Here is a 25,804-nt window from a genome sequence, read left to right as displayed (position 1 = left end):
GACTGGCTGGCTCTGCAACAGGAAGGAGTAGTACAACAGCTGCGGCTCTTCAGGTCTTTCCTCTTTTTCCTAGTTCAGATTCCAATTGAACAAAACCAGGCTGAGTTATGTGTAGGTGATAAACGGGAGCAGTGATGCAGTGGTGAATGGAAGACCGTTCCCAGCAGAGACATTAATTTGCTTGTTACCATGTCTAAACTAGTTTAAAGTTGTTGTTTGTTTTTTTAACGTTTATTTATTTTTGAGACAGAGACAGAGCATGAATGGGGGGCGGTCAGAGAGAAGGAGACACAGAATCTGAAATAGGCTTCAGGCTCTGAGCTGTCAGCATAGAGCCTGACGCGGGGCTCGAACTCACAGACCGTGAGATCATGACCTGAGCCGAAGTCGGACGCTCAACTGACTGAGCCACCCAAACGCCCCATAAAGTTGTTGTTTTTTTTAAACATTTATTCATTTTTAAGAGATGGAGCTTGAGCGGGGGAGGGGCAGTGAGGGAGGGAGACACACAATCCCAAGCAGGCTCCAGGCTCCAAGCTGTCAGCACAGAGCCCAACGCGGGGCTCAAACTCACAGACTGTGAGATCATGACCTGAGCCAAAGTCGGATGCTCAACCAACTTGAGCCACCCAGGCACCCCTAACCTAGTTTAAAGAAATAAAGCAAGAGAGCCTCTTTATTTGGTGAACTGAAGAGTAAGTTGAAAAAATCCTTTTAAACTTTGAGGGTTCAGAAGAATCTTAATTATGTTTAAATATGATACTGTGTGTTAAAATGGTGTTATAAGGTATAAAAGAGAAAAATGCTGTTGCAGTTATTATGAAGTGGGAGAACAGGTAAAATGATTTTCAGTTTTTGATTACTGCCTCACTATCCTCAACTTCAGACCGTTCTCTGAGCCAGGTTCCTTTAAATTCCTACTGTGTACAATTTTACCTGTTGTAACTTTTCCTCCTAATATGATGGCTGTCATTAAGTGGTATACATTAAATAATAGGGCATTTGGAGACGTTAGACATCATTTCCCCCTCTAAAACAGAGACTATTATTTGTGAGTTTACATATATATAAAATGATGTGGGTATCACTGTAACAGGACATTTTGGAACTCCTATTCCTCCTGGAATTTCAACCATCCTTGGACTTTGTTGACATTGGGGAAGGGCCTTTATCTTTCCTGACCTTTTGCTTAACCCAAGAGGGGAATCCCTACCCGAAAGGAAACCGCAGCACTTCCTTTGCCTGCTTCCTGCTTTGGAAGCCTGGCATGTCCTAAGCATTTCATTACGCACATGGTTACAACACAGCTCTAAATTCTGTTTCTTAACCAAGTAACTCTTATTACTACTTTCTTCGGTGATCTTACCCCCCCCCCACCCTACCCCCCCACCACCAAAAAAAGCAAACCAAACTGAGAGGAGGAGAAGTGGTTATGACACAGGCCAAAGACTAGCCCTTTTCTCAGTCAATGGCTAGGTTCCCTTGAATCTTGCTTAGAAATAGCTGTTACTTGTCTCTCGGCAAATGCCTGTGACAAGAACATGAATAATAGAAGCACTTGTTCTCTGGTTAATTACCAGAGAGCATTGAGCATATGTAGAGGTTTTGAGGCATTTAATTTCAGGCCCTTGAGGTAATGGAGAGCTTTTATCTCCAGAGGATTTGGGCCTGTTGGCATAAGTGTTTAGCTTTGGGGAAGTGGCACATTTCTTTAATTTTTTTTCACATGCAGAACATCTTTCCCTCGCAGCTTTGGGCTTCATGACTCTGAGGTCCCTTGCGGTTTTGTAAAGTTCAATAGTAGTCAATGGTTCAATAGCTGGGCAGAGTACCACAATACCTACTAAATTGGTACAGAGGATTTACTTAATTAGCGCATGTGGAATTGCTGTGTCAATAATAGAAATGTAAGGTGATGCTATTTGGAAGCTAGAATGGTTGTCCTATTGTAAAGAAGCATAGAGTCTTGAACTTTGAATTCTTTAAAGAGTTCGGAATGCTATCTCCTCAAAAATAAAGCACTTTTGATCCCCTCTGTTGAATTTTAAGGACCTCTCACCACAGTGTCTTTTGCCCATGAAGGGGGCATCTTTTTAGAGTCAGTATGTGAATTGAGCTGTTTTTTGTTTTGGTTTTTTTTTTTAGTGTTTATTTTTGAGAGAGAGCATGAGCAGGGGATGATGGGTGGGGGAGGTGGCAGGGCGGGGAGACAATGGATCCCAAAGGGGCTCTGTGCTGACAGCAGAGAGCCTCAATAAAGGGGCTCGAACTCATGAACTGTATGAGATTCTGACCCGAGCCAAAGTCTGATGTTCAACTGACTGAGCCACCCAGGCGCCCCGAGCCAATTTTTTTTTTTTTTTTTTTTTTTGAGTTTGTGGTCTGTGAACTAGAGCAGCTGTTTATGAGGACTTAATTGTCTAATCCTGCAGTTGTGGAAATGAAGGCAATCACTATCTCACAAAGAAGGAGCTATCTGACATATCCTCTAACTCTGGGGCTGTGTATGTCCTTTCTTTCTTTCTTTCTTTCTTTCTTTCTTTCTTTCTTTCTTTCTTCCTTTCTTCCTTTCTTCCTTTCTTCCTTTCTTCCTTTCTTCCTTTCTTCCTTTCTTCCTTCCTTTCTTCCTTTCTTCCTTTCTTCCTTTCTTCCTTTCTTCCTTTCTTCCTTTCTTCTTTCATGGGGCCCCATATGCAACATGGGGCTTGAACTCATGACCCTGAGGTTAAGAGTCGCATGCGCGAATGATTGAGCCAGGCAGGCATGTGTATGTCCTATCTTGATGTGGATGTCAGCATTTTCAGCACAACTAAAATCCTGTTTTGCATGTGGGTTCTATTAGTATGTCATTTGCTATCAACATGTACACCAGAAACACAATTGCCCTTTTCGGAGCAACAGCTGAAGACTTTTCAAAAGTTCTACTTTTCTGAATGCCCTCGGGAAGGAGGAACTCTGGTTCTGCATACTGGATCCAAAATCCCTTTCTGACATAAGTTAAACGAAATAACATGGGTAAGGAACCTGACACATAGTTGGTCAGTTCAGCAGATTTTGGCTCCCTTCTCCCGCCCTTTCTGGAAATTGAATATGACAGAGTAAATAGGATCATGCTAAATTTCACTTCGCCCTAAGATTGGCAGTATTACCTGGCCTTATTTTGGCACATTGTTGACCTTTTGAGCTTCTGTGAAGAGGCCTGTGATTCACATACCTCCCTACACAAGTAGACTTGTCCTTGGTTATAGGTCGGCCTTCTTTATCTTAATTGTGCTCGATTAGATGGTCTCCACTGTTGCTGCTGTGCTTCTAAAATTTGGGGGGTTGTGGAGGTAACTGCAGTTTGACTGAATTTGGCTTACCATACCAAGCTTCTCTTGACTCTCCGTGCTCCACCAGGAAAACAATCCAGGGATTCTCTGGAGGCGGGTTTGTTTCACATGTCTGTTTTAAGAAGCAGTTTCTCAGAGTTAACACCTTTTCTTGGGGCAATTACATGTAACTCGCAACTCTAGATTCAAATCCTCATTAGAGGAGGGGAAGATTTGGATACGGCCTAAGAAGGATAATTTCAGCCGTTTTGGAAAGTGTTGTATGTATGCAGGGAAAGGCTTTATAACTTGTAGTTTTCCAAGCATTACCTACCACTACAGAGGAGAGTGAAAGTGTGGTAGGGAGGACCTTCTCCTGGGCAGAGGGTGGAAGTAGATGTAGAATGTTCTTAACTTAGAGGAAGCCCTTGCTTCAGGGGACCAACGGCACTTACTTTCTGCTATGAGAAAGTTGGCTTCTCTGAAGAAGGCATGGAATGGACATGCTATGCAAAGTATACATTGTATTCATTTCCTTGAGTTCAAGGGCCAAAGTAGTGTGGGGAAAGAGAGGTGCCTGGGTGGTGCTGCCGTCGTGTTAAGTGTCTGACTCTTGGTTTCAGCTCAGGTCATGTCTCACAGTTTTGTGGGTTCGAGGCCCACATTGGGCTCTGTGCTGGCAGCATGGAGCCTGCTTGGGATTCTCTATTTCTCTCACACTTTCTCTCTCCCCTTTCCCTGCTCACGCTGTCTCTGTCTTTCTCAAAAATAAATAAAACCTTTAAAAAAGTTTTTAGAAGGATAAAAATCAAAACTATGAATATGACAGTGTATGATTGAGTTAATTATGTGGCACAGTCTAAGTGCTATAGGATTTTAGGAAAGAAGGAATTGGTGTGGACAGAAATGGTTAAAAGGAAGCTTCGTGGTTAGGGCTTAAAACATAGGTAGGATTTGGATACACTGAGTGAATGTGCTTTTGGAACTCAAAAATACGGTTTTGATCGCAGTTTACAGCAGAGCTTTGAGTCTTTTTTTTTTTTTTTTCTAATTTTTTAATGTTTATTTTTTAGAGGGAGAAAGAGTGTGAGTGGGGGAGGTGCAGAGAGAGAGGGAGACACAGAATCTGAAGCAGGCTCCAGGCTCCAAGCTGTCAGCACAGAGCCCAACGTGGGGCTCAAACCCATGAACCATGAGATCATGACCTGAGCTGAAGTCGGACACTCGACCAACTGAGCCACTCAGGGCCCCAGAACTTTGCAATTTTGATGCTGAATAAATGCTTCGGTGATCTTGGGTAGGGAGTCAAGAGACCATGGTTCTGTTAGACTTGGTTTTCCACCCAAAAGACTGAGTAACCATGGAATCTTCAGTTTCTTGATTTGTAAAATGAGGTCTGTCTGTGGTGGCTCTTTGATTATTTAATGGCCAAATGCAGCCTACAAGGGGAATGCTTCCCTCTAGTGGAGAATGTATGGTACACAATATTGTCAAATAGGCTTTGCTTTTATCTAGCTGTTGACAAAATACACATCATCCTTTCAGCCTAGGAAGAGAGAAGTAGACTAGGATAGTGACCTGCCATCATGAAACATGTATAATTTCACATTCTTCTTTAAAAAAAAAATTATTTAGTTTTTGAGAGAGAGAGACACACACACAGCACGAGCGGGGGAGGGGCAGACAGAGATGGGGAGACAGAATCCGAAGCAGGCTCCAGGCTCAGAGCTGTCAGCACAGAACTCGATGCAGAGCTCACACTCACGAACTCTGACATCATGACTTGAACCAAAGTCAGACGTGTAACTGACTGAGCCACCCAGGTGCTGCTATAATTTCACATTCTTGCAAACACTTTGAACCTTAAATCAGACTTTTATTTTATTTAAGTTTATTTATTTTTGACAGAGCGAGCGAGCATGAGCTAGGGAGGGGCAGGGAGAGAGGGAGACACAGAATCCGAAGCAGGCTCCAGGCTCCGAGCTGTCAGCACAGAGCCTGATGCAGGGCTTGAACTCACGAACCTTGAGATCATGACCTGGGCTGAAGTTGGATGCTTAACCGACTGAGCCCCCCAGGCTCCCCAGATCAGACGTTTAAAAGAGCAGAACAACAGTCTGGGGATTTTGATAGAGGTTTTCTTATTAGCTTTTTGTGCCAACTATGAGAAAAGTCATGATAATACTCATTGAATACTTCATCCTAGGCAAGCAAAGAAGGTCTTCCTGAGAATAGTGATAATTTGCTTAAAAATTTTACTCTCTTAGTCTCTAAAAATGAGAATAATATCAGTATGAAACCAAGGAAGTTTGGCTGATAAACTGGACAACTTACCCAGATCCTTGAGGCCTAATATAGCTTGATCACTTCACCTTTGATCCAGAAAAAACTTAGTGTAGTCTGCTAGTTTCCTTCATCAGATTTTCAGTACCTACAGAGTAAAAATATAAACTCACACTTGGATTCCAATCTCAGCTCCACCAAGCTCTGAGAACTTGGGTGAGTTATTTAACACTCTGAACCTTAATTTCCTCATCTGAAGAATTTAGAGATAATAATATCTCTAATACAGGGTTATCTCATACAGGGTTAGGAGGATTAAGCAAGATTACAAGGTATGAAATAGTACACATTCTAGATATATACCGGTAGGTCTGATTCATTATACAGCCTTCTTCATCCTCTTCCTCAGTTTAACTCCAGCCTGACTTTTGAACTTTATGTTTGCTCTTAGCCACCACCCTCCCCCAGGCACGTATGTGTGTTGACGTGTGAGTGCACACACACATACACATCAGACTACCTATGACTAGACAACTCATGGTCTCCTAAGCATGGCTTGCAGTTTCCTCCCTCCAAGTTTTGGTGTGCAACTTCCCTGTAACCTTGAATGCCTTTCTATCTCATCTCTTTCGGAATCCTGCAGAATTCATGAGACTCGGTTCACTCATTTCCTGTTAACCTTTCCTTTATCCTTCCAACTATGATTAATCGTGTGCTGGTTTCTTTCCTTTCCACTTTTTTTTTTTTTTAAGTTTTTTTGATTTATTTTTATTTTGAGAGAGTGTGAGCGGGAAAGAGACAGGGACAGAGGGAGAGAGAATCCCAAGCAGGCTCTGCACTGACAGAGCCTGACATGGGTCTCGATCTCACAAACCATGAGATCATGACCTGAACCCAGGCACACCCTTTTTTTTCCTCTTTACACTTTTAATGTGTACTTTTGTTGTAAAAGTTAATACATAATGCCTTATATTATGGTTATAGCTTTTTATATGAGCCTCTCTACCAGACCGTGAGCTTCTTAGGAACAGAGATCATCATTTATCTTGGTACCTTGCACATAGTAAGCATTGTTGTTAGGGTCTTAAAATGTTCTGTTTTTGTTTTTTTTTTTAACAGCTTTTTACATTTTTTTAATCTCTAAGTTTAGATTAAATGTAAATATATATCCATTCATATTGTTATTTACCATTGAGTATCCATGATGTGTTAGATGGTTGGAATAGCAAATTAGTTTTCAACATTGTTTTAATATCTTGGCAATTCTTTAAGTTTCCTAGATTTAAAAGTATCAAGAATTGGTATCAAGAATAAAGGTATTTATTAGGCAGGGATGTGTTTTAGGAAAAGAGACCTTCATCCCACTCATAGAAGGTCAAAACGAATTTACCAAAGTAAGGACAGGGTTGAGTAGGGATTTCATTGAGGAAATATCAACTTGGAAAATGGGAGTTGGGCTGTTTGGTTATGAATAGAGCTAAAGAGTCTGGAGTAGGACCTATACTAGAAGAGGAGTTGGGGAATTGAAGGAGTAAGTAAACGGTGGCCTGTATGCAGTATGGAATACTGTGCAGCAGTTAGGAAGAATGAGGTGAATCTCTAAGCGCTGAAGTTTTTTGTTGTTTTTGTTTTTGGACTTATTTATTTATTTATTCATTTATTTATTTATTTATTTATTTTAATATATGAAATTTATTGTCAAATTGGTTTCCATACAACACCCAGTGCTCATCCCAAAAGATGCCCTCTTCAATGCCTATCACCTACCCTCTCCTCCCTCCCACCCCCCCATCAACCCTCAGTTTGTTCTCAGGTTTTAAGAGTCTCTTATGCTTTGGCTCTCTCCCACTCTAACCTCTTTTTTTTTTTTTTTTCTTCCCCTCCCCCATGGGTTTCTGTTAAGTTTCTCAGGATCCACATAAGAGTGAAAACATATGGTATCTGTCTTTCTCTGTATGGCTTATTTCACTTAGCATCACACTCTCCAGTTCCATCCACGTTGCTACAAAGGGCCATATTTCATTCTTTCTCATTGGCATGTAGTACTTCACTGTGTATATAAACCACAATTACTTTATCCATTCATCAGTTGATGGACATTTAGGCTTTTTCCACAATTTGGCTATTGTTGAGAGTGCTGCTATAAACATTGGGGTACAAGTGCCCCTGTGCATCAGCACCCCTGTATCCCTTGGGTAAATTCCTAGCAGTGCTATTGCTGGGTCATAGGGTAGGTCTATTTTTAACTTTTTGAGGAACCTTCACACTGTTTTCCAGAGCAGCTGCACCAGTTTGCATTCCCACCAACAATGCAAGAGGGTTCCTGTTTCTCCACATCCTCTCCAGCATCTATAGTCTCCTGATTTGTTCATTTTGGCCACTCTGACTGGTGTGAGGTGATACCTGAGTGTGGTTTTGATTTGTATTTCCCTGATGAGGAGTGATGTTGAGCATCTTTTCATGTGCCTGTTGGCCATCTGGATGTCTTCTTTAGAGAAGTGTCTGTTCATGGTTTCTGCCCCTTTCTTCACTGGATTATTTGTTTTTTGGGTGTGGAGTTTGGTGAGCTCTTTGTAGATTTTGGATACTAGCCCTTTGTCCGATATATAAGCGCTGAAGTTTTTGGAAAGATCTTACTAAATGAGAAAAAGCAAGCCATAGAGCAACGTGTACAGTATGATCCCATTTATAAGTATGTTTTTAATTACATGTTTGTGTGTACACTTATATGCACGCAAAAGCATAGTGTGTTATCTTCTAACAAGGTCTAGATAGATATACACCAAGTCCACAACCATGGTTACCTCTGATAAGGAATGTGTGGATGTGGGAATTGGGGAGCTAGCTGTGAAGGTGGGCTTTTTGTTTTTGTTCCCTTTGCTTCTGAATGGTTGAAATTTTTAGCAGGAGAACATGTTTATGTATTGCTTATACAACTGAAAAGTAAACAGAACACCAGAAATGAATCGGGAGCAGGATTTTTGGTCTACAGTGCACAAAGGCCATCCTCAGTACCAAATGTATTTTAATTCCATCATAGTCTTTCAGGTTTTAGGCTTTTGGCCTATTGTCATTTAATAAAAAAGGTAGGAAGGGTTAGAAGTTGTCTTCCAAATAATTTTTTAAAATAATACTTTCAGCTGGCAGAGGCACAGCCATAGTTTCACTTCCAGTTCCTTTTTGCACGTTTCCATTTAGAGAGCCTTGTATCATTTATCGCTAAAGAAGTTTCATGCCATTGCTTTTATTCTGTCTCATTCAGGAAGCTTTGGAGGCGAAAGTGTAGACCAGGAAGTAAACAGACTGAAGTTCAGCTTATGATGTGTCTCTTGTATTGGTATCTTTTTCCTGGGGAGTTCAGTTCCTTTGCTCTGTGGCTCTATATGAGATCAATCAACTGATACATATTCTAGATTAATGGCAAAACTTGGCATTTGGGCATTCAGCTAGGAGAGTTTGCTGAATACATTAACTGACCTTTAGTTAAATGTTGTAGTCCGTTAGCGTTATTCTGTTTTGTAGCTGTCAGTCACACTAACCAACATTTTACAAATGTAAGAAAACATAAATCCAGTGAAAGAAAACAGGTGCATCATTACAAATTCATTGCATTTTATGTACTTTAAATATAAATCTAATTTTTGTATCCCTATCTTAACAGCAGTTTCTAGTTTTATTTTTTAATTTTTATTTATTTCATATATGAAATTTATTGTCAGATTGGTTTCCATACAACACCTAGTGCTCATCCCAAAAGATGCCCTCTTCAATACCCATCACCCGCCCTCCCCTCTTCTAGTTTTATTTTAAAAAATATTCAGTGAGGAATCTAGATTAGCAAAGAGAACATAAGAACACCCTTAAACTCTTCTTGTTCATCCTTTGTTAATTGCTGTTAACGTTAACAGGAAAAGAACAAAGAAAGTGAATTGGACAAAAGAGAAGAAAAAGTAGGGAGTTGTAGAGAGAACATATGGTAGATAGAGGGTAAAGAAGCAGATATAGGAAAAGAATATTTATTTATTTAAAGTTTGTGTAGAGAGAGCACACACGCAAGCGGGGGAGGGTAAGAGAGAGGCGGGTGGAGAGCGGTAATCCCAAGCAGGCGCTGCACTGTCAGCACAGAGCTCAACATGGGGCTCACAGACTGTGAGATCATGACCTGAGCCTAAATTGAGAATCAGGGGCACCTGGGTGGCTCAGTTGGTGGAGCGTCCGACTTGGGCTCAGGGCATGATCTCACGGTCTGTGAGTTCGAGCCCCACGTCGGGCTCTGTGCTGACAGCTCGGAGCCTGGAACCTGCTTTGGATTCTGTGTCTCCCTCTCTCTGCCCCTCCCCTGCTCATGCTGTGTCTCTCTGTCTCTGTCAAAAATAAGTAAACATTAAAAAAAAAGTTTAAATCGAGAATCAGACACTTAACCAACCGACTGAGCCACTCAGGTGCCCCAAGGAAAAGAAATTTTGAAGAATTCTGTATGTAGGAAAATTTTAAGTACACCCTGGTCTGGTATGTGAGTTTTAAGATCTGGAAAGCTCTGGTGATGTATCCCCATTTTAAAGTGATTCATAATCTAAGGTTGATAGGAAAAAACAAATAAAATAATGAAATCCTTTCTTTTATCGTATCTGCCTTTAGTTACTAGATGCTCTTGGAGGTTTCACAGTGGTCTAGGTTGAGAAAGGAAAACAATTCATTTCTCACATCCTTCATTCCTTAGCATACAAGGAAGTCCTTGGAGATTTCTTTTGATAACTGGCTGTGTAATTCTAAAAACCAAAGATGCAGTGTAATTTTTTTTGTAGCAGACCCAGGAGTCATCTGGGCTCTGGAGCTCTGATATAAACCTTAAAGCTCTTTTGGGATTTAAATGAGCAAACCAGAATTCTCTAATTTTGTAGTTTGAGTTATTATCTTCATGTTATAGTTACACATACTCTCATTCCTGTGCATTCCCTATTGGGAATTTGGATGGTTGTCTTTTAAATTTAATCACATCTAATATCATGACTCTCCCACTTATTATGCTGATAATACGGTTTCTTGGACGTGAGTGGAAGGGTAAAGTAAAATGCTTTATTAAAATCAGGAATCTCAGGAAAATGATGTATTTTAATTGATAGCCTACCATATGATAGAACTTCTAAGGAGGTTTTAATCAAAATTAAAGTATAAAGAAAAGTCTGAAATGGAAACACATAAACAGTTCGTGGGGAAGGGCAAAAGATTTTAAAATATGTTAGGGGCACCTGGGTGGCTTAGTCAGTTAAGCATCTGACTCTTGGTTTTGGCTCAGGTCATGATCTCACAGTTTGTGGGTTTGTGCCCCGTATTGGGTTCTGCACTGATGGTACAGAGCCTGCCTGGGATTCTCTCTTCCCTCTTGTACCCCTACCCCACTTGTGCAGGTGCTCTCTTGTCTGTCTCTCTCTCCCTCTCTCTCTCTCTCTCTCAAAAATAAACAAACTTTAAAAAATGAAATATGTTACAGTGATAACAGAAGGGATTTTAAGTTTTTGTTTTTGAAGATTTTTTTAAAATCTCTACACCCAATGTGGGGTCGAAACCCACAACCTCAAGATCAAGAGTCATGTGCTCCACTGACTGAGTGAGCCAGCTGGGCACCCCCAGTTTGGTGAAACTTTTTGTTTTTTTATTTGTTTAAAGGAAATTCAGAACCCATTTTATTAATGTTCGCTTATTTTTGAGAGAGAGTGAGCAGGGGAGGGGCAGAGAGGGGGAACAGAGGATCTGAAGTGGGCTCTGCACTGACAGCGTGGAACCCGATGTGGGGCTCGAACTCACAGACCATGAGATCCTGACCTGAGCCGAAGTCAGACACTCAACCAGCCGAGTCACCCCGGCGCTCCTTGGTGAAACTTTTTTAAAAAACTCCTCTGTTGCCTTGTGTTCTAGACTAGAGTGGATTTTTCAAGGAGTGGGTTCATAATTCCTTTCTTTTCCAGATTGCCAAGGTTGAGAAACTCAAACCTTTAGAGGTGGAGCTCCGACGCCTAGAAGACCTCTCAGAATCCATCGTTAATGACTTTGCCTACATGAAGAAGCGAGAGGAGGAGATGCGAGATACCAATGGTGAGGGAGAGGCAGCTCTTGTTTGTTCATAAAGGCACCAGACCTCTTTTCTCGGTTTTGCCAAATGGGGGTAGGGCTGGGCTGATGGGATGATCACTTACTTCAGAGCTGTTGCTTCTTAAGGTAAACGAGCTCGGTTAGATTTTCAAGGGGAAAGAAATTTCTTCTGTGATACGCAGTTAACCGTATTCTCAGCTTATTGTATATCAAACCGATAGTGCTAATCTTTGTGATTTTTAACATTTCTATATAGAACAGTGAAATTTTAAGAAAAACAATCCAGAATCCTACTGCCTGGCCTAGGGACTGAGTGGAGTTAATTAATTGCCTTTTCCCCCTGGCCACTGTTTAGTCTGCTGAACCTCACTTCATTACACTTGTAACATTTCTGTTTTTTAGAGTCAACAAATACTCGGGTCCTGTACTTCAGCATCTTTTCAATGTTCTGCCTCATTGGACTAGCCACCTGGCAGGTCTTCTACCTGCGTCGCTTTTTCAAGGCCAAGAAGTTGATTGAGTAATAAAGCCCAGTGTCCTCCCACCTGTGTCTCAGCCAGCTGAACATCCCTGGGACGTGCCTCGCCTAAGGCATCCTACTGACAGCACCATCAAGGCACATTGGAGCTTTCTTGCCAGAACTGATCTCTTTTGGTGTGGGGGGACATGGGTTACCACCTACACCCAATTAAGTCAGTGAGGGACTTCTTTTTAACTTCGTAGGATTTGGACTGGTTTTGCAACAATAGGACTATTATTAGAGTCACCTATGACAAAAAATAGGGGTTACCTAGCTAATGCCAAAGCCAGCATTTGTACTGGGTTTCCTCATGTGCTATGTTTGAACCATGTTTTCTTTCCTTTTCCTACTTGCTCACCAGCTTGAGCTTCCACTCTAGTTCCTTCACCAAGGTATGTATGACCATGTTGAACTTGTTTCATTGATCATCCTCTTTGGATTTCTGTGTGAAAACACACTTAACTTTCTCTTGACCCTTAGCTGAAATGTGTAGGTAGCTTCTGGTGATACCCTTTCATAATTTTTATGTCTCTTAAAAGGGTGATCGATGGGACACCTCATAGAGAGGAGCTTTGAACTGTAGATAACTCTTAAAGAAGACATCGTTTTAGAGAATTAAAATATTTGTGCTTAACTGCCTGAACCTTTTTCGTGTATTTACGTGTGTTTAGTTCTATGCAGTTTTGTCAGGTAGAGATTTGTGTGATCACCACTGCAAGATGCAGAACAGTCCAACTCTCGTATCCTTTGTACTACTACCCTTTTATAACCATGGCCACCTCCCTTCCTTACCCCAGAGCCCCACCTTCTGGCAACCACTGATCTGTTCTCCGTCTCTAATTTTGTCATTTCAAGAACGTTTTATAAATGCAATCATATAGCATGTAGCCTTCTGAGATTGGCTTTTTGAACTCAGCATAATTTCCTTGAAATCCATCCAAGTTGTTGCATGTTACCAGTAGCTTGCTCCTTTTTATTGCTCAGTAGTATTCCACGGTATGGATGTACCACAGTTTGTTTAACCATCCCCCCACTGAAGGACACTGGGGTTGTTGTCAGGTTTTGGCCATTTCTAATAAAGCTGCTGTGAACTTTCATGTACAGGATTTCATGTGAACATAAATACTCACTTCTCTGGGATAAGTGCCCAAGAGGGCAATATGGTAAGCACGTGTTTATTTTTGTAAGAAACCATCCTACTCTTTTTCCAGAGTGACTGCCATTTTACCTTCCCACCAGCAATGTGTGACCAATCCATTTTCTCCAAATCTTCACCAGTATTTGCTATTACCGTTATTTTTATTGTAGTCATTCTAATAGGTGCGTGTAGTAATACCTCATTATGGTTTTGATTTGCATTTTCCTAACGGCAAATGACGTCGAACATCTTTTCATGTGCTTATTTGCCATCTATTTTCCTCAATGAAATACCTATTCATGTCCTTTTTGCCCATTTTCTAATTAGATTGTTCTTTCTACATTAAGTTTTGAGAGTTCCTTATACATCCTAGATACAAATCTTGTCAGATATGTGGTTGTTTGAATTTTTTTTTAGATTTTTGTTTTTTTTTTAAGTAATCTCTACACCCAACATGGGTGAGTCTTGAACTTACAACCCCGAGATCAAGAGTCGCATGCTTTACTGACAGAGCGTGGTTGCTTGAATTTTTAACTTCTACCAAGGAAAATACAAGTAAAATTTACCAACTCTTCTTACATGCCCAGTCACTGACTTAATTCCTGTCCTTATGTGTTCTATCTAACAAATTAAGACATACGAGGTATAAAAACACACACACACACACACACACACACACCTGGGAGGATTATGAATAAATACTTGAAAATGCATGTTGTGAAAGCAAAGCCAAGAATCACTGTTGGAATATAAGGTGCCTAAAGGCCAATACTAATATAAGTAAGTGAAGGCATGGATACAAATGACTGTTTGTAAACAGTCACGAAAAATACTACCACTTGAAAATGTCTCTACTCCACCCTAGAAAGTGGGTGGGAGTTTGTCCTTTTTTTTTTTTTTTTTTTAATTTTTTTTTTTAATGTTTATTTATTTTTGAGAGAGACAGAGACAGAATGCGAGTGGGTTAGGGGCAGAGAGAGGGAGACACAGAATCCAAAGCAGGCTCCAGGCTCCGAACTGTCAGCACAGAGCCTGATGTGGGGCTCGAACTCACGAGCCGTGAGATCATGACCTGAGCCGAAGCCGGTCACTCAACCAACTGAGCTACCCAGGCGCCTTGGGGAGTTTGTCCTTTCTATAATTTCTTTTTCAACCCCTACTGTTATAGGGCTTGTCTAATCACAGTGGTAAGAATTATAGGACTTAGGGCATAGCACTTGCAGTTAAGAAGCAGTGTTAGAATTAACAGAGAACACTGCTGTGGTGACCAGGATAAAGTAGAAAAGTAGAAGAGGAAGTGAATGATGTTGTTGAAATCTCAGGCTGTTCTATTGATGTTCCAGCTACTGTGAACCCAAAGCCCTTCCCCCCCCCCCCCCCTCGGCTCCCTGTATGAATTCCTCTGGTGTGGCTGAGCGGTTCTTTCATTAATTTGTGTGACATTGCCATCTGCTGGTAGGAATGGATAGGTACAGCTTCTGAGAACCTGGCAGCCAAATCTTCGCCATAAGGAGAGCAGATGTTGAGAAAGTCTACATGTGGTATTACATATACTAGACAACAAAGGATACATCCAAGTAGGGAAGAGAATAACCGAATTTGTGGGTCAAATCCATTCTTAGACATGTAAAGGTCAAATTCTGTTCTATACCATTAGCCTAATAAACTCTCGTATTTCTGACTGGTGCCTTCCCCCTTTTTCAGAAGCAATGAAAGTTCTTCAGTTGATTATCCTTTTGCTCTGATAAAATGACAAAAAGGCGAGGAGAATATTTTATTTTGCTGATCTTTTTGTTCCCGAATGTGACTTTGTGAAACGGATTTTTTTTCCATGTCCTTCCCTTTTACTCATGCCAAAAACACCAACTTGGACATTGTGCTTTCAGTTTAAAGTTCATGGATAATTACACTTTGATTTGATTGAAAAAGTAAAAATTACTTAATTTTATGAAAGCCCAGTGCAAGAACAAATCAGCTTTAAAAATGGGGATGTTATCTGCTTTCCTCCATTTTGAGCCTATTTAACACAGTCTATATAATATACATAGGAACAATACAGTTTAAGCATTGTTATACCATTGTCATAAACCCCTGTCATAAGCCATTTTTCTGTTTGTTTAATGGAAAGAGGTGTGTGGGATTTCTACAGATTTACTTGTAAGTTTGGATTGGGGATTTTTGTGTACATTTTCTCAAATAAACGCTAGCAGAAACCATTTTAGGTGTATTTTTCTGTTCAGTATCTCTGTCTGAATTGACAATAATTCTTCCATATTCTTCAGTTTTAAAGTATGGCAAATTATCTGTGATGAATTAGAGAAGAAAATTGCATGTAATTTACTGCAGATGGAAAAAGTTTGAGCTAATAAAATTTTATTATATTTTATATATAAATATGTAAGCTATATATAATATGTATATAAATGTAACAATAATAGGGGCACCTGGGCAGCCCAGTTGGTTGGGTGTCTGACTTCGGCTCAGGTCATGATCTCACAGCTCATGAGTTCGAGCCCCGCATCGGGCTCTGTGCTGACAGCACAGAGCCTGGAGCCTGCTTTGGAGTCTGTGTTTCCCTCTCTCTCTCTCTGCCCCTCCTCTGCTCATGCTCTGTCTCTGTCTCCAAAAAAAATAAACATTAAAAAAATTATAAACATAACAATAATACACATCTTCAGACAGCAAAATAGGGTTCTCTAAGTCAAGCATTTTCTGTACCTTCTCTCTTTTGGAAACTGTTACTGGAATTATTCCTACAGAGTGTCTTCTCTTTTGCCCTCTATTCTGAAAACACCCCTTCCAATTTATAACCTTTTAGGACTTGCATTTTTGCCCATCACATCTGTGCAAAACCCAACCCATGAGGTAAAGGCCATTTTCTCCTTCTTTTTACTTACATTTGAACATTTTTCATAAAGCTTCTTTCCAAGAGGTTAGCCTAAAGTGCTTTGCACATTCACTAGCTGGCATCTTATTTTCCCTCTGCCTCTATTCCACCCAAAAACAGGTAATAAATTTGTCAGTGAATCTATAGTCTATAAAGTAGTGATTCCCAATTTTGAGTGTAACTATTTTAATATCAAAAATGTCTTATTCTTCACTGATGATTTACTTTTGGAGAACATAAACATAAATAAATTTGAAACTTTTAAAAATTTATTTTGAGAGAGAGAGAGTGCAAGCTGGGGGTGGGGGGGTGGGAGCAAAGGGTGGGGGAGAGAGGAGAGAGAGAGAGAGAGAGAGAGAGAGAGAGAGAGAGAGAGAGAGAGAGAGAGAGAGAATATATTCCTAGCAGGCTCCACACTGCCAGCACAAGCCCAATTTGGGGCTCAAACCCACGAACCATGAGATCATGACCTGAGCCAAAACCAAGAGCCAGGCACTCAACCAACTGAGCTACCCAGTTGCCCCTGAATTCAAAACTTTTAAATGAACTTAATAGTCTCAACAGTATCACATACTTGTTAAATGGTAGTATGTGTTGTGCAGACTATTCAGTCTGTTGTAGTGGTATCCCACATAACATAAACCCTGTGTGTAGTTTTAAATTTTCCAGTGCCACAATAAGAAACAGGCGAAATTAGTTTTAGTATATTTAATATATCCAAAATAGCATTTCAACATGTAGTCAATAGAAAAAAGATTAATGAGTATTTTGCTTCTATCCCCCCATATAGTCTTTGAAACCCAGTGTGCATTTTACAGCTATAGCACATCTCCATTCAGACTAACCACAATTCAGGTGTTCAATAGCTGCATGTAGCTAGAGTCTACCAAACTGGAAAGTGAAGGGATAGAGTTTGCTTGGCACTTTGGTAGATTCTTTAATTTTTACAGTGATTCTGTGGCCCCAGGAGTCTGCCGTTAACAACCAGGAACATCTGCTATATAGCATTCTGTTGTTAAAATAAAACCTGGAAATGTCCATTTTTACCAAAGGCACTTTAAAATTAGTTACACGTTTACAGTGTTCAGTGTTTCTGGACTTTAGAATATTCAAAGGCCAGATGTTTAGTTTCATTTATAGCCAGTGTAATGAAGAACTGAACATGAGTATTTCTGTTCTGTATTCTCTAACAGGACATTTGTTAAGCTTAATCTATGCATTATAACTAGAACAAATTACACTGTCAGGTTAACCAAGCTATAGAAAACTGTCATTCCTCATGGCAAAGATGCCAGAAAAATAAATTTCTTTTGTCTGTTTATTTTTGAGAAAGAGGGCACGAGCAAGGGAGGGGCAGAGAGAGGGAGACAGAATCCCAAGCAGGCCCTGCACTGTGGGTGCAAAGCCCAACACAGGTTCTCTCTCTCTCTCAAACCCACAAACTGTGAGATCATGACCTGAGCCAAAACCAAGAGTCAAGACGCTTAACCAACTAAGCCACCCAGAGGCCCCCAGAAAAATAAATTTTTAAGCTTTGGTGAAACCTATTTGCTTTTTAAGTCATTGTTTTTTTCATTCCTTTAACCAAAAAATAAAAATAAAAACACTAAAAAAAACCACATTGAACATATATTTTGTTTAATGTGCTGAGCCAAGCTCTGGAATAAACTCAAATAAGAAGCAGTATGTATCCTCCAAGTGCCTTGTGATGAATAGAAGGTAAATGGAATGGCGTCTATCCAGAATAATCTCCCTACTTTGTTCACCTGTCACTGAATTTTGGATATTCCTCCAGGAAGCCTTCACTAACCCAGCAAGTTTTCTTGGAAAGATGCCCCTCCTGGATTCCTTTCTGGAAGCTTGTACTTAACCACAGCATTTACACAGTTGTAATTGCTTGGTTGTTTGTTATATGGACTGTAAGCTCCATAAGAGTAGGAACCATGTTTATTTTGTTTTCTGTTGTAACTCAGCACCTGGCATAAATTGGTACTCAGTGTTTGTTGCATGAATTAACTGAAAATTTTAAAAATATCTATAATCTGGCATCCTGGAATGAAGCCATCAAAATAAAACATGACAGGAGTTATCAGGCCTGTGTTTAGGTTAAAAAGAAATGTTCTATACATAGGAGATAATAACGACCTGATACTCATTTATCAAATAAATTTTAACCCTAGAATATCAAGCACTTTTCTAGGTGTTGATATACAGCTGTAAACAAGAGTACAAAATCCAGACTCTTGTGGAGCTAAGGTTCTAATGAATGGAGATAGACAATAAAGTAAACATAACAAGCATCAGTATTTTACAAAGAAGTGATGTGATCTACTGGGAGAGCTGTGTTACTCTGGATTGCTTTGGATGTGAAAAAGAGGCTTAAAGTACAAGTATGACATAAGCAGACCATCATTATGAAGACTAGCATACGAAAAAGAAGTATTGGATCCAGATCAAGGGAGACAGAAGTCTCTTTGTACTCTTACTCAGACCCAATGTGGAATGTTATGCAGAGTGTAGGACATCACACACAGTGTAGGCGCCTGGATGGCTCAGTTGGTTAAGTGTCCCAGCTCTTGACTTTGGTTCAGGTCATGATCTCACTTTTGTAGATTCGAGCTCTGCACTGGGTTCTGCCCTGACAGTGCCGAGCTGGCTTGGGATTTTATCTCTCGCTCGCTCTCTCTGCCCCTCCGCCACTCATATGCTCAACCACTCTCTCTCTTAAACACATACATACATACATAAATGAAAGGGACATTGATGAACCGTACAGAGGTCAGAGGAATGTGAACTCATCCTTCACAACTCCTCTATCCCATTTTACCAATTTTCTTTATCCTCTCCTTGCTGTCACTACCCACCTCATTAAAAATCAGGAAGTGAATTTCTTCCACTGAAATTTACCTCATCAACCACATTTCGATTGATCACAAAGTTCTAAATGTTCCTCAAATGGACTTCTCAAATCTGGAACCCTCTCCACTCACACTGGTAAATACTTCAGTGCCTTTTCTTTTCTTAGACTATTAAATTGCCTCCTATCTAGTCTCCCTGCCTCCAGTCTTTGTCCTCCACATTGTCATTGGAGTTATTTGTAAGATACATCTTTGGTCTTATGTAAGGTGATCGTAGTATAGTTTATTGTCCAAACTGCGCACTTGAGCAAAATAAAGCTCTATTTGTTATGCTGGAGGGGGGAGGGGGGAGGGGAGGAGGCATAAATTGGGACTTCCCCAACAAATTAGGACATACGGTCACTAATCATATACTCCCCTGCTTAAAAAATCTCACATAATTTTTCATTGCCCACAGGAAAGGCAAACTCAACAGTTGAGGCCCGGTGTTCTCTTGCTTCTACCCCACACACACCCTGGCCTCCAGCCACAACACCCAAAACATTGTGCTCTCTGAAAGATGTGGATCCATGTAACAATGAGCAGGTTACTTAACCTCTGTATCTCAGTTTTTTATTTAGAATAAGAATAATATAAGGATTAAGTGGGATGACATAAGAAAACTAGCGTAGTGTCAGGAACATAACACAATAAAAAGTTAACTGTTATCTGTGAGGTAGGTCATATTCCTACAAGCTTTACAGATTTTAAAAAACTTTGGTAACGTAAAGTTGCCCAAGGTCAATAACTGTTGGGACCTTTTTTTTTTTTTTTTTTTTCCTGTATTACAATTCTCCTAGTGACTTAAGGGTAAGGAGCATCTTATTGTAGATTTCCCACCCTTAAATACATTGACACCTCAGTGCTCGAAGAACGCTGCATGAGATCAGACGGTCAGAGATTTGGAAAGACAGACGCAAGGAGAATGTTAAATCTGGAAAAAGAGTGTCAGGAGAGTTGATTTAAAATATTTTTGGAGTAGTACAGAACAGGGAGAACCTAGTGGGGGTTCTGGGAGAAATAACTGGGCCCACCTACTGAGATGACAGGCAGTAAATATTTCCGCTTACTATAGTATCTTTAATATCTCCCTAAACAAAGAGCACTGTCCAACGTGGAATCACTTGCCCTTGAGATAGGCCTGGCGCCAAGAGGTGACTGGGCGACCTCCGGACCTCGAAGCTGTCTGGGGACCCGGCCAGGGATCGGGGAAGTGGTCTACAGACCCGTCGGTGATCCCCTGCCGTGTCTGGAGCCCTTCGGTCCCACGGCGTCCCCACCAGCGCCCGCCAAGCCCGGCCCGCCCGGGAGGGAGGGAGGGAAGCCGAGGCCGCCGGGCTAAGCAAGTGGGCCAGCGCAGGCGGAGAAAAGCCCGCCGGGCCGGAAGCACCAGGAACTGTTTCCGGGTCAGGGGGGAAGGAGCCACCATGGAGCCTCGCGGGGTTGCGGGGCTGACGGAGCCGCGCGCCGGCGTCTGAAGCGAGAGAGGCTCAGTGCGGTCAGCCCCGCCGGGGACACGCCGGCCGGTTCCGCGGCCGCCGCCATGTCGGTGCTGGGCGAGTACGAGCGACACTGCGATTCCATCAACTCGGACTTTGGGAGCGAGTCCGGGGGTGGCGGGGACTCGGGCCCGGGGCCCAGTGCTGGTCCGGGGCCGCGAGCCGGCGGCGGCGCGGCGGAGCAGGAGGAGCTGCACTACATCCCCATCCGCGTCCTGGGCCGCGGCGCCTTCGGGGAGGCCACGCTGTACCGCCGCACCGAGGTAGCGGCCCCTGGCTCCGGCCGTCCCAGCCCCTCCTTCGCCGCCCCGCTTCCCAGCCCCGACCGGTTCCCCGCTTTGCCTGCGGCTTGCGCCTTGTGCTCGCTTAGGTTTGCGCAGCCGCAGGCGGGGTGTGTGTCTCAGGGTCTTCTCCAGTCTCCGGCTCACCGGCACCGGGAATCCGTCAGATCGCTGTTTTTGCTAACTGGGCGTTTCTGTCGAACCCGGGGAAGGGAGCAAGTCATTGAACTTTCTCTGAGCCTTAGCTTACCCATCTGTAAATTGGGGTTAATGATAACTACCTTCAAAAATAATCTTTATTTTTTTACGCTTACTTTGAGAATCGAACGAAGGTACTTTTTGCAAACTGTAAATTAAAAATGGCATACGAATGTGAAGTGTTGTCAAAACTTCCTTCCTCATGCAGTATAGCTCTCCAGGGTCGGGGTGGAGAGGAGGGGCGTAGCTTCAGAATTCCCACAATCAGTGGCAACTCGGCTGTCTTTGCCGTTATCTTTAAGCTCAGGTATGAACATTTAATTGGAGATTTTTCTAGAACGTCACTGAGAGGGTCATTGCTGTCTTCATCAATGTTTATCCCGCAGTGTTTATGCATGGGAAATACCTTTTTGGTATATTCTAAGCCTCTCGGGTGGCGAGAGGCAAAGAGACCTTTGAGAACCTAATGTGAACATAACCCACCCCCCCTCCCCTATTGCATATATACACATCTTTTGAAGACATTCCTGGATCACTGACCACCAAGTTCAAAATGTATAGTGATATTAAGAACCCTGTAGTGGTGACTCTGCTTCCAAAAACTAACCATCAATTGTATTTGATCACTAAAGTCTTAAACTTGAAGACTATAGGTGATGATGATGATGATGATGATGATTCATCCATCAGTACACCATCTGCAGTTCTGGGGTGTGTTCCAAACTAGCATAGTTTTAAGGCTAAAAGATGGAGGAAAGGGGTGGTTGCAAGAGAAAATTTTCAAGTGTCCTTTTTTATCCTAATGCCGCATTAATGTATGATGTTAGGGTTACTGTTAGTATTCTGCTTTTATTTGTACTCAAAATATGAGAAAGAGGAGATGAACATTACTATTTCTGTTAAACTAAGTTAAAGAAACTACGACGGTATATTTAAAGGACTTGACACTTAAATTAGAAGTAAATCTTGGGCTAGAACAGAGTTTCACATCTCCTTATCCATGCCTTTCCATCATGTTGAACTTGATTACTGAGGTTGGTTTATTTAAATTTGATTACATTTCTCAAAAAATGGCACAACATTAGCCATCTGGCCAAATGTTTATTAGGTCTGAATGTACAAAGGTTTGATTAGAAGCAGCCGTTTCCCCCAAGAAGCTTCTATTTCGATGGGAAGACAAGTTAGCCCTGTTAGTAAACACATAGCATTTAAGTTGTATGTGTATATAAATGAAAAAGGACGGACAAATATCATTTTAGTGTCTGAGTTCTAAAGGGAACGGTCGCACTGAATACGTGCACAGTAGAAAGTTTATCAGGATATCTCCCCCCCAAAAGTTTAAAAGGCTTAGCCGAATCATTCTAAAGGATAGGGAGAGTGATGTAGGTGTGGATGCTTCTGGGCTAAGAAGCAGTATCCAGAAAGAATTTGGGTGTTATAAAAGGAAGTGGGTATTGGGAGCTGAAGGTGAGTTGTCCCCAATAGAGGGAAACATGTGATACATAAAAGTTATAGGAGATACAGAGTTGCAAAATAGGGCAGGTGAGGAAAGTGAACTCTGAACCCTCAGGCATGACTTATTCCTATCCAGAAAACATAAACAGAAATCACTAGAGAAATCTAAATTTATAAAATTAGAGGTAAGTGTAATGTTTCCATTTTATAAGAAACTCTGGTCAGCTATAGATAACCAGTCTCTCCAGTTCTCCATTTCTCCAGTATTCTAGCCCTACTACAATGCTTATGACTAGCAGTTTGTCATGATGCCCTTCAGTAGGATCTTTGAGATCTATATCTCCTATTTTTTATCTGGAACTGACATCATGCAAATTTAAATGTGGCCACAATGTAATAGCATCTTAGTGCTTTGCTTTCTCTAGTCCTACAGTAAATTGTAAAGCTTAATTTTATGAAGAATCTTAAAATTCTGTTCCTGTTTTGTCTAAAGGAAAAAATAAAAGGAGTCCGTCTGTGCCCATCTAGGAAGTTTTCTTTCTAGGCTTAGAGATCCGGGTGTGGATTCATTCTCTGCCAGCCAAGAGGAAAGCACGATACCTCTATTACTGTGTTGTAGGATGACTCGTTGGTTGTGTGGAAGGAAGTTGATTTAACCCGACTGTCAGAGAAGGAGCGTCGTGATGCCTTGAATGAGATTGTTATTCTGGCGCTGCTGCAGCATGACAACATTATTGCCTACTACAATCATTTCATGGACAATACGACTCTGCTGATTGAGCTGGAATATTGTAATGGTAAGGTAGACTTCAGTGGGACCTCCTCTGGCAAGACATTATTGTGCTTGTACTTACCTTGAGGGGGAGAGGAAAATAAGGTATATGCATTGGTGAAAAACTTCAAATGGAGGGCTGCCTGGGTGATTCGGTCAGTTGAGCATCTGACTCTTGATCTCAGCTCAGGTCTTGATCTGGGGTTGTGAGTTTAAGCCTCACATTGGGCTCTGGCACTGGGCGTGAAGCCTACTTTGAAAAAAAAAAAACAAAAACAAAAAAACAACTTTAAATGGATTTCTAGAGTTTAAGAGAAATAAGTTCAGACCCTGGAGAATTTTGAAGTGATTTACAAAATAAGGGAAAGAATACTGCATACTGCATGCTCAAATTCTCTATTATGCTTATAGTTCCATTTTCAAATTATTAATTCAGTTGAATTTTACATTCACTCTTCAGGGTTTTTTCTAATGAATTAACATTAGTTAGGCATTAATGTTAGACATCTAGTTAGGCACTAGAAACAGTGTAGCTTGGCACTCCTTGGTATATTTAATGAAATCTTATAAGGGACATTTATTAATCTTGACTCAGTCAAAACTGTCCTTTTGAAGAGTGATTCAAAGATCATAGGTGGATGAAAATGACAGATAGTAAAGGATGGCTTTAATATATCTGGTCTTTGATTACTTTGGACTATTTTGCTTATAAGATAGCAGTGTGTATAGCTCATTTGCTAAGAAAATAGACTCTAAACCCATTTCCCAAGCTCCACTGCTTCTTAACTTTGTAAATTTGCACAAGAAACTTCTCTGTGCCTCAGCTTCCTCACCTTAATATGAGTTTATTAATAAACAGTACCTGTCTCCTAGGGTGTTGTATTAAACGAATATGTAAAGCCCCTAGCATAGTACTTGGTGTGCAGCAAATCTTTAATACATGCTGTCCTAGCTCTTATCCTTATTACATAGAAGAACCCTCAAAGCCCTTTCTTAAGCTACCCTAAAGAAGCTTTAGCTATGCTAAAGAAGTCCCAGCATATTCTTCACTTAAATCTCAAAGAGAAAGCTCCTAGAATTCTAACTTTTTGTCTTGACTCTTGTGCACCACGGTTGTTCCTGGTTCTGATCAACCCTAAATGTAGAAGATTGTATTAGATATTTCTAAAGTAGCAGAAGCCACAAGTAGTAACTTCCTTTGTGGTTAGGAGGGACTAGAACGGTGGTAGATTTGTTGAAGTGACAAGTTACTAAATTGCAGGGGAAAAGAAGTTGTGAAACAGAGCCCGGGCTAAGGCCTAAGTTATAGTTGCAGGTAGGAAGTAAAATGAACCCTGATCATTTGCAGTCTGTTACTTGATAAAGGAAAGGGAGAAACAAATTCAGACTTATTCCACAGGAAGGAGTTAGCAAAGGGAGTAAGGACTGGAAACAATCTAAGGTGTACCGTAAATTATGGGAAACCTTTTCAGTATGCAATAGAAAGGAAGTTGTCGATGAGATACACCTGTATGTACAAAACATTGCATCACAGGTACCCAGTGTTCTAGTAGTCACACTTCAGAGAGTTGTTACAAAAATATTGCAGATTCCTTTAAAAGGAGTTCTAAAAAAGAAAGTCTTCTGATATGAAGACATTCAAGGTATTTTGCTAATTGGGATAATATAGAAATGGCCTTTATTCTTTTCTAAAAATGTCATACTTCCCATTTTTGTATTGAGCCTCATTTTTTAGGGGAGCCTTTTAAAATTACTTTAGATACAGTACTTGAGGGATGGAAGAGTTTTGTAAAGAGCCAAGAGAGAAGAAGGGGTTTCCTTTGGAAAGGAAGTAGAATCCTTCATTTCTTTGGGTCACCTGTTAAAACCCTGGTAGATATAGAAGTCAAGCTTTGATCTTTATTAAGCAATTCAAACCTGCCTCTCCTTTAATTGCAGGAGGGAACCTGTATGACAAAATCCTTCGCCAGAAGGACAAGTTGTTTGAGGAAGAGGTAATTCATATTTCTGTGGAAGGAAGCTAGAATTGTAATGCTGTGATTCTTGTATTCTAGTTCTGTATTTCCTCTTCCAACAATGAAGAGCGTTTTTTTCCTTTTGTTCAGACTCCCTCCAGGCCCTGGTTGATATTCATGAGAAAGGAAACCTCTAACAAGGAAGCTGTCTATAGCTGCTTCCTAAACGGTTTACCTCCACATCATGATTCTCTATGGGCTTTCTTTCCTGGTTCTATTACTGCATACTGGTATGCCCAGTTTTCTATACCTTTGCATTCTTCTTGGATTTCTTTCCACAACTCTGCTTCACCATATTATATTTTATAATGACATTGGAACTGTTTTATGATGACCTGTTTTTTATTTTTACCCCTACCACTTTTCTTTGTCTACTCAACCTCCAAGCAAGAGATGTAAGGTCATGTTGAATCATAACCTCTGGTTGTAGCTTCCTTTGTTTTGTTTTAGTGTGTGTC

At 41.0% G+C, this 25,804-nt stretch overlaps 3 protein-coding genes across 4 annotated transcripts in view; 2 read left to right on the top strand and 1 right to left on the bottom strand.

Annotated features, from left to right (window-relative positions):
- Window positions 1-15,558, top strand: part of TMED10 (transmembrane p24 trafficking protein 10) — a 42,722-nt gene extending 27,164 nt beyond the window's left edge. Inside the window, exons 4-5 of the mRNA XM_058739715.1 lie at window positions 11,561-11,687; window positions 12,087-15,558. Coding sequence (XP_058595698.1) covers window positions 11,561-11,687; window positions 12,087-12,208 — 249 coding nt within the window. The 3' untranslated portion in view covers window positions 12,209-15,558. The remainder of the gene's footprint in view (window positions 1-11,560; window positions 11,688-12,086) is intronic.
- A 4,960-nt stretch (window positions 15,559-20,518) lies between these two features.
- NEK9 (NIMA related kinase 9) overlaps window positions 20,519-25,804 on the top strand; it is a 39,131-nt gene continuing 33,845 nt past the window's right edge. Inside the window, exons 1-3 of the mRNA XM_058739703.1 lie at window positions 20,519-20,888; window positions 23,179-23,356; window positions 25,270-25,325. Coding sequence (XP_058595686.1) covers window positions 20,670-20,888; window positions 23,179-23,356; window positions 25,270-25,325 — 453 coding nt within the window. The 5' untranslated portion in view covers window positions 20,519-20,669. The remainder of the gene's footprint in view (window positions 20,889-23,178; window positions 23,357-25,269; window positions 25,326-25,804) is intronic.
- ZC2HC1C (zinc finger C2HC-type containing 1C) overlaps window positions 23,356-25,804 on the bottom strand; it is a 47,199-nt gene continuing 44,750 nt past the window's right edge. Inside the window, exon 5 of one of the 2 annotated variants that reach the window (XM_058739709.1) lies at window positions 23,356-23,581. In XM_058739709.1, coding sequence (XP_058595692.1) covers window positions 23,513-23,581 — 69 coding nt within the window. In that variant the 3' untranslated portion in view covers window positions 23,356-23,512. Of the gene's footprint in view, window positions 23,585-25,804 lie in introns of both variants that reach the window. The other variant, XM_058739710.1, reaches the window with a different exon arrangement.

This window comes from Neofelis nebulosa, chromosome 7 (assembly GCF_028018385.1).
Source record: "Neofelis nebulosa isolate mNeoNeb1 chromosome 7, mNeoNeb1.pri, whole genome shotgun sequence".
NCBI classification, from domain to species: domain Eukaryota; kingdom Metazoa; phylum Chordata; class Mammalia; order Carnivora; family Felidae; genus Neofelis; species Neofelis nebulosa.
The sequence above is the reverse complement of the archived record's forward strand: the minus strand, read 5'-3'. Positions and strand labels throughout refer to the sequence as shown.